The following is a 14,814-nucleotide window of genomic DNA, read 5'->3' on the forward strand; positions in this document are numbered from 1 at the left end:
AAAAGCTAGTGGGCAGGTACAAAAATAATTTTAAAATGGTAATGGAATATTGGTCTTGATCTCAAGAATGCTGGAATACAAAGGGGCAAAAGTGTTACAGTTTTTATAAAACTTTGATTAGACCCCATTTAGAGTACTGTATTCAGTTCTGGGCACATACCTCAGGAAGGTTATATTGGCCTTGGATGGGGTGCAGTGCAGATTCACCAGTATGCTACCTGGATTAAAAGGGTTAAATTATGAGCACAGGTTGCATAGACTAGGCTTGTATTCCCTTCAGTATTAGAAGATTAAGGGGTGATCTGATTGAGGTGTTTAAGATGATTAAGCATGTTGATAGGGTGGATAGAGAGAAACTATTTCCTCTGGTGGGGAGTCCAGAACAAGGGGGCATAACCTTAAAATTAGAGCTGGGCCTTTCTGGGGTGATGTCAGGAAGCACTTCTTCACACAAAGGGTGGTGGAAATCTGGAACTCTTTCCCCAAAAAGCTGTTGAGGCTGAGGGTCAATTGAAAATTTCAAAACGGAGATTGATAGATTTGTTAGGCAAGGGTATTAAGGATTACGGAACCAAAGCGGGTAGACGAAGTCAAGATACATCCAGCATGATCTAACTGAATAGCAGAACAGGCTCAAGGGGCTGAATGGCCTACTTCTGTTCCTGGAAGAGATTTAAGGTGGGATGTAGCATATTTATAATATTAATAACTACTTTTTTTAAAGAGGGAAAAATGAAATAAATGAACAGTAGAGATGGAAAAGGGGAGTATGGAATAAAAGAGTTGGAAGGCGAAATTAAATAAACAATGGAGTAGGAAGGGGGCATAGACTGATGAAACAATATAGAGACAAGGGGAGACATTAAATAAATAATGAATAGAGATCGTAAAGGATGGAATGAATTAATCAAACTAGCTAGTTATTTATATGAAAAATCTCAAGTATGTACACACTTATCAGCTTAAATTATTTAAAGGGTTACACTATGAGGGTAGGTTTCATAAACTTGAATTTAATTAACTTGGGTTTTGAAGGGTGAGGGTAATTTTTAAGGCACCTATATGATTTCTCCACTTCGTTATCCATAGAAGTACTACCATCACTGGGTTTCTTCCTGTCCCATTCAATATGGCCTGTAACCTTTCCTCTGTATGAATTCATTTAGCTCCAGATAACCAACTCAACATCCAAGAGGTGCTGTCCTTACACACAAATGATTATCCAACTTCCTGAACAAAGAGTACCCAATGACTACAATCTCCCTGTGCCCTCTCTGGCTGTCTCACTACTTCTCCCTCTATGACCTGGTTTCCCTTCAGTATTATGGGACAAAGCTAGGTATCTTTTTAGAATTTTAATTTCTGGAGTAGCTCCACAGACTTTCTTACCATTCCTGTTACAATGTCCTATTTTACTCCATTCAACATCCCTGTTTTCTTTAGTACTTATCACCTTTTCTTGACCCATCCCCATGCCCAGTCCCTGATGACTTGCTATCAAGGTCCAGTGCTTATCCAAACACTTCACATACCTGTGGTGAATTCACTTCTGGTACTTATCCATTTACCCTTTTTCTAAGGTAACAATCTTTTCCTTCAATTTTTTGATCAACAGAAAGCTTTTTGCATCTCGTTTTCCCATCTATTATACCTGGCTTTCTTTTACCTAAGAAAACACTCCATATGGCCTCTATTCTACTAATAAACCTCATCGTATAGTTGATTAAAAAAGTTTAGAAAGTTGTTTCCATTTTTAAAGCAGATAGTAAAACCACCTTTTAAATGGAGAAAATGAGGCGGAATTTCCGGGGGGGGGGGGGGGGGGGGGGCGGGAAAAAGAATCAGCAGGCGGGACGGGTGGGAAATTTGATATTTTTGACAGTGAGTCGGGAACCCGCAGTCAACCCGCCTTTCCCGATGTCGGGTCTGTCAACGCTGAGCTGACAGTCTATATGTGACGCCAGACCCACAGCAATGTGGTTGGCTCTTAACTGCCCTCTGAAATGGCCTAGCAAGTCACTCAGTTGTAACAAACCACTACGAAACACAATAATAAGAATGAAACGGGACAGACCACCTGGCATCGACCTTGGCACTGGCTACATACAAAGCAACGGCACACCCAGCCCAGTTGACCCTGCAAAGTCCTCCTCACCAACAGCTGGGGACTTGTGCCAAAATTGGGAGAGCTAGTCAAGTGACAGCCTGACATAATCATACTCACAGAATCATATCTTTCAGTCAATGTCCCAAACTTCTCCATCGCCATATGGCCTGTCCCACTGGCAGGACAGACCCACCAGGGGTGGCAGCACAGTGGTATACAGTCGGGAAGGAGTGGCCCTGGGAGTCCTCAACATTGATTCTGGACCCCGTGAAGTCTCATGGCTTCAGGTCAAGGGCAAGGAAACCTCCTGCTGATTACCACCTACCATCCTTCCTCAGCTGATGAATCAGTACTCCTCCATGCTGAACACCACTTGGAAGAAGCACAGAGTAGTAAGGGCACAGAATGCACTCTGTGAGAGGGACTTAAATGTCCATCACCAAGAGTGGCTCGGTAGCACCACTACTGACCGAGCTGGCCGAGTCCTGAAGGACATAGCTGCCAGTCTGGGCCTGCGACAGGTAGTGAGAGAACCAACACGAGGGATAAACCTACTTGACCTCGTCCTCATCGATCTACCTGTCGTAGATGCATCTGTCCATGTCAGTTTTGGTAGCAGTGACCACCGCACAGTCATTGTGGAGACGAAGTCCCATCTTCACACGGAGGACACCCTCCATCGTGTTGTGTGGCACTACCACCGTGCTAAATGGAATAGATTCAGAACAGATTTAGCAGCTCAAAACTGGGCATCTATGAGGTGCTGTGGGCCATCAGCAGCAGCAGAATTGTATTCCACCACAATCTGTAACCTCATGGCCCGGCATATCCCTCACTCTACCATTACCATCAAGCCAGGGGACCAACCCTGGTCCAATAAGGAGTGTAGAAGAGCATGCCAGGAGCAGCACCAGGCATACCTAAAAATAAGGTGCCAACCTGGGGAAGCTGCAACACAGGACTACATGCATGCTAAAAAGTGGAAGCAGCATGCTATAGACAAGGCTAAGCGATCCCACAATCAACGGATCAGATCAAAGCTCTGCAGTCCTGCCACATCCAGTCGTGAATGGTGGTGGACCATTAAACAACTAACGGGAGGAGGAGGCTCCATGAATATCCCCATCCTCAATCATGGTGGAGCCTAGTACGTGGGTGCTGAAGCGTTTGCAACCATCTTCAGGCAGAAGTGCCAAGTGGATGACCCATATTGGCCTACTCCCGAGGTTCCCACCATCACAGAAGTCATTCTTCAGCCAATTCGATTCACTCCACGTGATATCAAGAAACGGCTGAGCGCACTGGATACAGCAAAGGCTATGGGCTCCGAGAACATCCTGGCTATTGTGCTGAAGACTTGTGCTCCAGAACTAGCCGCGCCATTAGCCAAACTGTTCCAGTAAAGCTACAACACTAGCATCTATCCGACAATGTGGAAAACTGCCCAGGTATTTCCAGTCCACAAAAAGCAGGACAAATCCAATCCGGCCAATTATCGCCCCATCAGTTTACTCTCAATCAGCAAAGTGATGGAAGGTGTCATCGACAGTGCTATCAAGCGGCACTTACTCAACAATAACCTGCTCACTGATGCCCAGTTTGGGTTCCGCCAAGACCACTCGGCTCCCAACCTCATTACAGCCTTGGTCCAAACATGGACGAAGGAGCTGAATTCTAGAGGTGAGGTGAGAGTGACTGCCCTTGACATCAAGACAGCATTTGACCGAGTGTGGCATGAAGGAGCCCTAGTAAAACTGAAGTCAATGGGAGTTGGGGGAAAGACTTTCCACCAACTGGAGTCATTTCTAGCATAAAGGAAGATGGTTGTGGTGGTTGAAGGTCAATCATCACAGCCCCAGGACATCGCTGCAGGAGTTCCTCAGGGTCGTGTCTTAGGCCCAACCATCTTCAGCTGCTTCATCAATGACCTTCCCTCCAACATAAAGTCAGAAATGGGGATGTTCACTGATGATTGCGCAGTGTTCAGTTCCAATCGCAACGCCTCAGAAAATGAAGCAGTCCGCGCCCGCATGCAGCAAGACCTGGATGACATTCAGGCTTGGGCTGATAAGTGGCAAGTAACATTCACGCCACACAAGTGCCAGACAATGACTATCTTCAACAAAAGAAAGTCTAACCAACTCCCCACGACATTCAATGGCATTACCATCGCCGAATCCCCCACCATCAACATCCTGGGGGTCACCATAGACCAGAAACTTAACTGGACCAGCCACATAAATACTGTGGCAACAAAAGCGGGTCAGAGGCTGGGTATTCTGTGGCGAGTGTCTCACCTCCTGACTCTCCAAAGCCTTTCCACCATCTACAAGGCACAAGTAAGGAGTGTGATGGAATACTCTCCACTTGCCTGGATGAGTGCAGCTCCAAAAACACTCAAGAAGCTCGACACTATCCAGGACAAAGCAGTCAGCTTGACTGGCACCCCATCCACCACCTTAAACATTCACCCCCTCCACCACCGGCGTACCGTGGCTGCAGTGTATACCATCTACAAGATGCACTGCAGCAACTCGCCAAGGCTTCTTCGGCAGCACCTCCCAAACCTGCGACCTCATCCACCTAGAAGGACAAGGGCAGCAGGCGCATGGGAGCATCACCACCTCCAAGTCACACAACATCCTGACTTAGAAGTATATCGCCAATCCTTCATCTTCGCTGGGTCAAAATCCTGGAGCTCCCTCCCGAACAGCATTGTGGGAATACCTTCACCACACGGACTGCAGCGGTTCAAGAAGGCAGCTCACCACCACCTTCTCAAGGACAATTAGGGATGGGCAATAAATGCTGGCCTTGCCAGCGACGCCCACATCCCATAAACAAATTTAAAAAAACTTGACACTGCACACCCTGGCTGGCACATGATACGCCAGGTTGGCACCACCCCATACCAACACCATAAAGCATCCCTACAATGCCCAAGCCATTCCTTTCACACTCATCACCATTGCGGGAGGTACCATTATGTCTCACCATTCACTGCAACTCACTAAGCTACTTCCAAAGGTGCACACAGATCTGTCCAACAACGCAAAGTGTTGAAAATAAAGGTTTCAATATTTGACACCACATTCACAGAAACTTTACATGAACATTGCATAAAACACCCAAGTGCCTATCCTTGTGTGTTGTTAGTTGGTATGATTGCACTAGGATGAGAGCAAGTGTGAGGGGTGGCTAGTGAGATGGGGTTGTGAGAATATAGATAGAGGGGGATGGGTGGAGGTCCAAGGTAAGTTGGTGTAAGGATGTGCAGGAGTAGGGTAAGGAAGGTAGAGTGATGGGGGTGTGATGAGAGGCACAGCAGGATGAGGTTGAGTATGGCTTTGTACTAACGTTTTGTGATCTAATGAGATCATTGAAAGGTTTGCACCACTGTACCCAGGTCCTCCTGACCACATCTCTGCTTGTGCCCTCCTCTGCAATGTTCAACCAGACTGTGTTGATCTCCTGGGGAGGTCTCTACCACCCATGGGAAGTGATTTCTGTGCTGTGACTCCCTCCATAAGCATATGAATGGAGTCATGGGAGAGCTTGGGTGCAGTCCTGTGCCTTTGTACAGTTATTGTCAGTGTTTGCAGCACCTCAATGCTGTAGAACACTGACAGCACAAATGTCAAAATAAATTTGGCTATGGTCCCTTTATGGAAACTGGCTGATGGCGTGTCATGAATGACGTCACCAGACCCGCTTCCTCTAATTGGCCGGGAAATGCGCTGGGCAAGCCCAATCAAGGGAAATTCAATTCAGAGACCGGGATGGAGACAACAGCGGGGTTGCAACCCGTCACCGCGTTGCCCGCCACGGACCTGCCGACGTAAGGAAAATCCCGGCCTTAAAACTTTGCGGTCTGAGCTTTAAGCTATTATCTCATCAGGACTCTACAAAACATCCTCATTTCCCCACCAACTTGGTAGCTGCTCCCCCTTCCGATTTTACTTCTCTTGGGTACTCCCCTTTAAACTTTGTTGCTCTCTGTTGCTTCCCTTATAATTTTATTTTGCCTTCGTATTCTCTTTAAAATGTTCTTCTGTCACATGCTCCCCATTTAATGATTTGGCTCTCTTGCATTTAAAGGGGAGCAGAATAATTAAAAGGTATTATCAAATAGCATAACACAATTATATTTTGAACCTTACTAACTGTTTGCTTCAGCAAAGTTGCTTATCCACCATTATTATCCAGTTGCAATTCACACGCTGATGATTCTCAGCATCTTCATTGATAAAACTCAAAAACCCATAGAGCTGTTACATGCCTGCCACAGGATGAATAAAAGGCCCGTTTCCAAGCTATCTGAATGTTACATGGAACCAATAGAAGTATATATTCATGGCTGACACGAGTTGTAATGGTCGTGTTTTTTATCTTAATGCCTCCTTTAGCTTTTATATTGACACAGAGTTTGGTCAATTTTCACAGTATGCTGAAATAGACACAGGTGTGGGAAAATTGACCAGTAAATTTCATTGAATGCCTCCAAATATTTCCACTGCCCTTGCTGACGTACTAAATTTGCTACCTTTTAGATAGGTTTATAGCTTACCTTCGGTCCCAAGAATTCATTCCCATGTCATTAAGAAACAGTCTGCAGTAATAAAACTGCGCCTGAGGTTCATGATGAATGGATTCTTTTTGACTGGCCACGCTCATACAGTGATTTCTGCTCCATCTACGAATGTATTCCTCCTCCTGATTGTTCTGTCTGGTTATAGCATCTATGATATTTCTTTCTTGATCATGATTCATTCCAACCGGTAGTGGTGCTGGCTCACTGAGTTCCAGCTGTGGATGTGGTAGACATTCTGGACTGCTGTTACCTAAATCTTCAAGCAACTGATCAAGATCATCATGTTCCTTTTGAAGAGAACTGCAGTCTGGTTTCTGTATGTCAGATTGATAATCGACAATGAAACTAATATTTGAAGATGAAGATGTCTTACAGTCTTTAGAACAAGTCATCCGATTGCTGAGTGGGCCATATAGAATCCGACCATCCCAAGAATACTTCCCAGAGATATCGCGCACAATTACCCTCACATCTGAGGCAGCAAGGTTTGGCTCACTACTGGAGGTCCTTTCTAGCATAACTGCTTCTGTGGGAATCTGAAGGTAGGAAATTAGGGTGCTGTCATTAAGTACAAAAAGTTGCAAATTTGGGCTTTTGAAGACCTCAGCAGATAGGTCTGATGATTCAACATAGGGGTTGTCATGGTTCTCACTGATGAGGCTGTGAAGTACGGCAGGGCCTCCACTGAGTGGACAGTGACCTAAATGATTAATCAAGTGTGCCATTACCATGCGTGCTGTAAGAGGGATCAACTCCAAACTTCTTTTCTTCTTACCTGTAAAAAGAGAGTATATATAAACTGCACATACCATTCAATGCCATTTGAAAATATACTAGCCCTGATATTCTTCTCCTCTCCCTTGCCTGGGCACTGGACAGGTGCAGCACACCTGAAATGCACTGCCTCTGTCCTACCTGACTACACCTGCATTTGTTTGGTCAGGTCATTTGAATGGTCCCGTCACACCCACAGTGTAGACCTGTCCCCTGGCAGGGCCTTGTGTCTAGAAATGTGTGTGAGAATACAGATGTAGCTGCAAATCTCAGACCAGCAGCTGCGAGTCAGACCACCAGCCGCAGGATCTTCTGGATGCTGTCATGAAGCAGCAGCCAGAAGACACCCAGACTCGAAGAACCACGGGGATTCTGAAAGAGAAAGATAGCACTTACACTTTCAGGCCTTCTTTGCCTTGCTGTGTGTCCCCGCTTACCCCACTCCCACATCTGAGGGGGGTCCAGGCAGAAAGCACAACCCCAAATTTTTCCACTTAGCATTCCAGTTTGTGTGATTACACGGAACTATGAAACTTGCTAGTGGGAATGTCCCTTCAGTGGAAGTAGCCCACTACAGAAGTGGCAGTTGTGAGGTACAGCAGCTAAAATAACTATTTCTTCACCATTTAGCAAAATAACTTAATTTCATTGTTTCCATCTTTGTGCGGTACATTTTTAGACATAGGTATATAGGAGATGAATAAGCCAAAACCAACAGGGGAATGCACAAAAATATGATCTTCAGGCTGTGATCTGGGAGCACCAATCTAATTAGTCATTTTACAGTTAAGTAAGACAGAACATGCTACATATACATTTTTAAAAGAAAGTTTAGCAGCTATGATTCACACAATCTATTTTCTCTCCTCATTCCTAGCTGTGAATAATAATCCTGTACTAAACTGCAGCTCTGCAGCTGCTAGCAATCAAAATTCTGCTTAGCCAAATGAACTTAGCTGATGTGAATAAGTGAATAAGTCCACGGGCAACAATGGAGTTTGCAATATTTAATCTGTACAGAAAAAAAATCACATAAATTGTCGACTAGGATCTATGATTTTTATTGTAAACGTACTGTCCAAAATCAAATCAAAATTTGCCCAGTACCAGTTATGATACTCATCATGCCTTTCCTGCCTCTTATCCACCAAAACCAAAATATGTGGGTAACAATAAAATACCTATTTTAATAATTATTCTAGGAATATGCTACAAAGTCAGTTTATATTTTTATACTGAACTGTAAAATCTGATGTCAGATTCCATATTTAATCCAACTAAATATCTGAAGATTTTATAAGAAATAAGAGTTAAGTTCATTCATTTATAAATACATCCAATATACCAATAAAGTCAATTACAGTACCATGATTGTTTGTACAATGTAGCACCATTTAAACATAACTTAAAACACCCTCAAAAACAAAAAAAAGGCACTCGAGCCTAGATTTTCTGATCAGTGTTACATTAACATCAGTGTTAACCCATTTATTTTAAATAGGTTAACGCTGAATGGAAGATCTAGGCCATACTGTCATGGCTACTTCTTGAAGTTAAAAAAAACAAGGTCTGTCGCTGCGATGGTGCCAAACCATTGTTAATGCATTAATGTATTAACACCCCAGGAAGAGAGTTTATGTGAATTTGAATAAAAGGACTCTTAATCCTCACGAGCTGCTACTAAGAAGCAATTTCTATTGAAAGTGCACTGACAAGTGCAGTTGAGGAGGAAACATTGTAAATGTGAAAGACTTACTTTCAGTGACAGTAAGAAGGCTGCCAAAATCCTTAGAGACATATGAATGAGCAGGTTCAGAATTCTTCACATTTCCCAATGTCAAAAATGGATCATATTCTGTAGAGGAGACATCAGCAAGAGTCAGCAGATATTGACTTTGTTGGGTGAAGAGGTGAGAGCCATAAACACAGGAGTGCAATACCTGTAAAACATAAGACAACAGATGGGTACAATGAATCCCACACAGTTACCATATGATCTGATTCATTGAGCAAAATTTATGAGGTCCATGACACTGCTGCTTACTATTAATTCGTTTAGCAAACAGCACACTGAAAAAGCAGCACCATTTCTCTTTTCTGGCAATCTCATGTTGTTCTACTCCTTCAGGAGCTAATTAAAACCAAAGCTGAAGTACAGTGACTTATCATAGCCAAGACTGGATCTAGTAATTACGAGTCTCTGGTGCTGCATTTACAAGCATGCGAACAATATAAAGCTCATCCTTAATTAAATAAAAATAAGATGAGTTCTTAATGTGGCAGCTGACAGAATGCTATATAAAATGTACATGCTGCCATTTTGCCTTCACTAATAGTGTTAATTTACTACTCATTACTAGGAAAAGGCAGGCCATACTAGTGTTTCAAATCTGTTGATTAAATTAGGTTCAAAACTTGCATTTTAAAATTCTAGTGGATTTTCCTTTGGAATCTAAATATTAGATCCATCTTAACTAAGTTAGAAAAATAGGAAAAAGTGAAACAATTTTAAACAAAATAAAATTTAAAACATGTTGGTCATGAGTGGACGCGTTACTAAAAATTACTTTCTCGCAACCAGTTTGCTTGAAAGTATAAACATCAATACCCATTGGGGCCTTGGTGCTGTCCTTTCATCACTGGTTCTTGGGTCTGAATCCAATCAAGCTAATGGAATAAAAGTCTTCTCCCTCAGCTGTAGGGGTCTTATGAGTTTAGGCAGTCCAGTGTAAGAGGATACAAAACTGTTGCTAAATTAACACTAAAATCAGCAACCTCACATGTCACAGCCATAAAGATGACTGGAGAAAATGAAAAATATCATGTAGATTTAGTGAAGGTCTGTGATATGCAACCGCTACGAGAGTTAACCCCCTTAGTTAATCATCTGCCCAGTCACGCTCCAGGCCCTGCTAAACCTCAGTCCCTCCTGTAATTCCAGGCACTGCTAAATCTATGCTATTCTCCACTCTCAGCTTCACCTCCCCAACACCTACTGGTCCCAGACTTGTTGCCACTGTGAAAGGAAGTGGAGAAGCTGGTTCCAGGATGCATTTGCAAAGTGTGCAAAGCCCCAATACTAGATTTGCAAGAAAAACAGCAGTAATGCTTTTTAAATAGAAAGTATTTCATAACATGCAACTAGGGACCTGAAGGTTGTGTTACATAAAAAAAAGTATTCAGAAAGCATTACTGTTATAATTTTTGCAATGATACAAGTATTCAGCCTTCACTTTATGGGTGTAGGAACATAGGTTTGCACTTTGCTGTCATCTACCAGACTCCACTTGCTTGATCCTAGCCCCTCTGTTCACTGTTTCCTAGTCCTCTCATTCTCTTTTCCCAGCCCCGGCTTCCTATTTGCTCACTCCTATCACTGGGCTCCCTACTCCGTCTTGGCTCTACCTTGATTTTTTGTGTTCTCTCATTCTGACAGAGAATGGGAGACCAGATCTTATGCTGGGATGCAGTAGAGGGAGGGAATGCGGGGCAATGGCCTGAGACTGGGACTTACAAACTGACTGTGGTAAACCACTGTTGTTAGTATTGTTGTTCACCACTGTTGTTAGTACTGTTGTTCACTGTTAGTACTGTTGTTCACTCTTGCATATTGTTGTACTTGTCTGTGCATGCCTCAGCTGACTCCGCCCCTGGCTCCACCCTCATGGCTGGGTATAAAGGTCGCTGCTCGGCAGCCTCCGGCCCTTTTGGATACCAGGCAACCACAAGAGGCATGCTCTGTTCTTTGGTAATAAAAGCCTGTTTATTACTTTCTCAATCTCCAGTCTTTTGTAGCAATTGATAGTGCATCAATTTTATTACCAAAGTTAAATGTTGGCTGCGGATGCTGATCAACCGATGGCGCAAAACGCTGAGCAGCAGGCGCTGCTGCGAGCCCTCAGACCAACATGCCTGGACCTAGACCCCCAAGAAGCGGGTTCGTCGACTAAATTCGCACAATGGCTGCGTTGCTTTGAGGCGTATCTGGAAGCCTCGACCGTGACTCTTGATGAAAATAAACTGAAAATCCTGGCCTCAAAGGTGAGCCACCAAGTCTATACTTTAATCCAAGATGCGACGACCTACGCGGCGGCTATCGACCTACTGAAAGGGCAGTATGCACGCCCGGTTAACACGGTCTATGCCAGGCACCTTTTAAGATCTCGCAGACAGCAGCCCGGGGAATCGGTGGAGGCCTTCCTACGGGCACTGCGGGTACTCGGACGCGGCTGCGACTGCAAGGAAGTATCGGCCGCGGCACATGCAGAGGGACTGATACGAGACGCTTTCGTTGCGGGTCTAAGGTCCGACTACTCCCGGCAGAGGCTGCTGGAGAAGGGTGAAATAGACCTGACAAAGGCAGTGTCCCTCGCGCTCTCGCTCGACGCGGCCCACAGAAATATGGACGCTTTCTCCCCTAATCGCCCCGCGCCGTGGACGCCGCAATCTTGGGCCATGGGACCGCCACCTCCGACTGCTGCAGCGATGTCCAAGGCACAAAAATGCTATTTTTGTGGCCAAGCTAAACACCCTAGAGCACGCTGCCCCGCGAAGAATGCTACCTGCTCCGGCTGCGGGAATAAAGGTCACTACGTTAGCGCCTGCAAAGGGAAGACCGCTAACGCCAGCAGCGCCGCGTGCGAACCGTGGACGCAGCCATCTTGGGCTCCCCCAGCCGCGTGGGGATTGGGACCGTGGGCGCCGCCATTTTGTCCGCCATCTTGGACGCCTCCGACTTTGGTTACGGGGGACCCGGACTCCACCACCGCCTCATCGGACGACCGCATCGACGCGCTTGAACATACGCTGGCTTCCGTGACGCTGGATCAATCTCTCCCGCATCAACTGTCCAGGTCCATGATGGACATTACGGTAAATGGCCGCGCCACTACCTGCCTTTTTGACAGCGGGAGCACGGAGAGTTTTATACACCCCGACACGGTGCGCAGTTACTCTCTCCCGGTCCTGCCGACGCGTCATCGCATCTCTATGGCTTCCAAAGCCCAGTCAGCAGAAGTCGGTGGCTACTGTATGGTGACTCTTTCAGTGCGGGGTACTGAATACAAAAATTTTAAACTTCTGGTCCTGCCCGATCTCTGCGCTGCCGTCCTACTGGGGTTGGATTTTCAGTGCCACCTTAAGAGTGTCACTTTAGCGTACGGTGGACCCCTCCCCCCTCTCACGGTCTGCAGCCAGCAGTTTTTAAATCGCCCGCCGCGTGCCATTTGCAGCCTCTCCACCCTTAAAGTCTCCCCCCCCTCCTTGTTCGCTAACCTCACCCGCGACTGTAAGCCCATCGCTACCAAAAGTAGGCGTTACAGTGCCGGGGATAGGGGTTTCATTAGAGGTAGCGAGACTCCTGAAGGAAGGGATTATCGAGAGCAGCAATAGCCCATGGCGAGCACAAGTGGTGGTGGTGAAGACTGGCGGAAAACAGCGCCTAGTTATTGACTACAGCCAGACGATCAATCGCTACACCCAGTTGGATGCATACCCACTCCCCCGCATATCTGACATGGTCAATCAGATAGCACAATACAAGGTGTTCTCGACGATTGATCTGAAGTCGGCATATCACCAGCTCCCCATCAGGGCTGAGGACCGCCAGTACACAGCTTTTGAAGCCGACGGTCGGCTCTATCACTTTCTCAGAGTTCCCTTCGGCGTCACCAACGGAGTTTCTGTCTTCCAACGGGAGATGGACCGGATGGTTGACCAGAACGCGCTCCAGGCCACTTTCCCATATCTGGACAACGTCACCATCTGCGGCCACGACCAGCAGGACCACGACGTTAATCTAGAGAAATTCCTCCGGACGGCCCAGCGGCTGAATCTCACATACAACAAAGACAAATGTATGTTTCGTACTAAGCGCCTTGCTATTCTTGGCTGCGTAGTGGAGAACGGAGTCATCGGCCCAGACCCCGATAGAATGCGCCCTCTTATGGAGCTCCCCCTCCCCCACTGCCAGAAAGCACTGAAGAGATGCCTGGGGTTTTTCTCTTACTATGCTCAGTGGGTGCCCAACTATGCGGATAAAGCCCGACCCCTCATCAAGTCCGCCTCCTTCCCCCTGACAGCAGAGGCCTGTGCAGCCTTCACTCTCATAAAAAGCGATATTGCGAAGGCCACAATGCACGCTGTAGATGAGTCCCTCCCTTTTCAAGTGGAGAGCGACGCATCCGACTTTGCCCTAGCTGCAACCCTTAACCAGGCGGGGAGACCCATGGCCTTTTTCTCAAGGACACTCCAGGGCCCCGAGATTCGACACTCCTCTGTCGAAAAGGAGGCCCAGGCCATTGTGGAAGCCGTGCGACATTGGCGGCATTACCTGGCCGGAAAACGATTTACCCTGCTCACTGACCAGCGTTCAGTAGCTTTTATGTTTCATAATAAGCAGCGGGGCAAAATCAAGAATGACAAGATATTAAGGTGGAGAATCGAACTCTCCACCTACAATTACGATATCTTGTACCGGCCCGGGAAACTCAATGAGCCCCCAGATGCCCTATCACGTGGTACGTGCGCCAACGCGCAGGTTGATAGATTACAGACCCTCCACAATGACCTCTGCCACCCGGGGGTCACCAGGTTCTTCCATTTTATCAAATCCCGTAACCTGCCCTACTCCATCGAGGAGGTCAGGACCATGACCAGGAACTGCCAGATCTGTGCCGAGTGCAAGCCGCATTTTATAGGCCAGACAGAGCGAGCCTGATCAAAGCCACGCGCCCCTTCGAGCGGCTGAGCATCGATTTTAAAGGGCCCCTCCCCTCCTCTGACCGCAATGTGTACTTCCTCAATATAATTGATGAGTACTCCCGTTTCCCATCCCTTGCTCGGACATGACCAGTACCACGGTCATTAAATGTCTGAATGACCTCTTCGCATTGTTCGGTTTCCCTAGCTATATCCATAGCGACAGGGGCTCATCTTTTATGAGCGACGAACTTCGGCAGTACCTGCTCGCGAGAGGCATTGCTACAAGCAGGACCACCAGCTACAACCCCCGGGGTAACGGCCAGGTGGAAAGGGAGAATGCGACAGTCTGGAAGGCAGTCCTTTTAAACTTAAAATCTAAGGGCCTTCCGACCTCCCGCTGGCAGGAGGTCCTCCCTGCGGTGCTCCATTCCATTCGGTCGCTGCTCTGTACACCCACCAATGCCACTCCTCACGAGAGAATGTTCTCCTTCCCCAGGAAGTCCACGTCGGGGATTTCGCTACCAGCATGGCTGACTTCTCCAGGTCCCGTCCTACTGCGGAAGCACGTGAGGACCCATAAGGCGGACCCCCTGGTCGAGAGGGTGAGCCTCCTCCACGCCAACCCGCAGTATGCTTACGT

The 14,814-nt window shown here is 46.5% G+C and overlaps 1 protein-coding gene across 1 annotated transcript in view; it reads right to left on the reverse strand.

Moving 5' to 3' along the window:
* Positions 1–14,814, reverse strand: part of ralgapa2 (Ral GTPase activating protein catalytic subunit alpha 2) — a 400,978-nt gene that overhangs the window by 321,817 nt on the left and 64,347 nt on the right. The window contains exons 12-13 of the mRNA XM_085977825.1: positions 9,229–9,412; positions 6,675–7,473 (exon numbers count right to left, since the gene is read on the reverse strand). Of these exons, the coding sequence (XP_085833951.1) occupies positions 6,675–7,473; positions 9,229–9,412 (983 nt within the window). The remainder of the gene's footprint in view (positions 1–6,674; positions 7,474–9,228; positions 9,413–14,814) is intronic.

Source organism: Somniosus microcephalus, chromosome 3, assembly GCF_052327205.1.
Source record: "Somniosus microcephalus isolate GS21.2 chromosome 3, FLI_Smic_1.0, whole genome shotgun sequence".
NCBI lineage: Eukaryota > Metazoa > Chordata > Chondrichthyes > Squaliformes > Somniosidae > Somniosus > Somniosus microcephalus.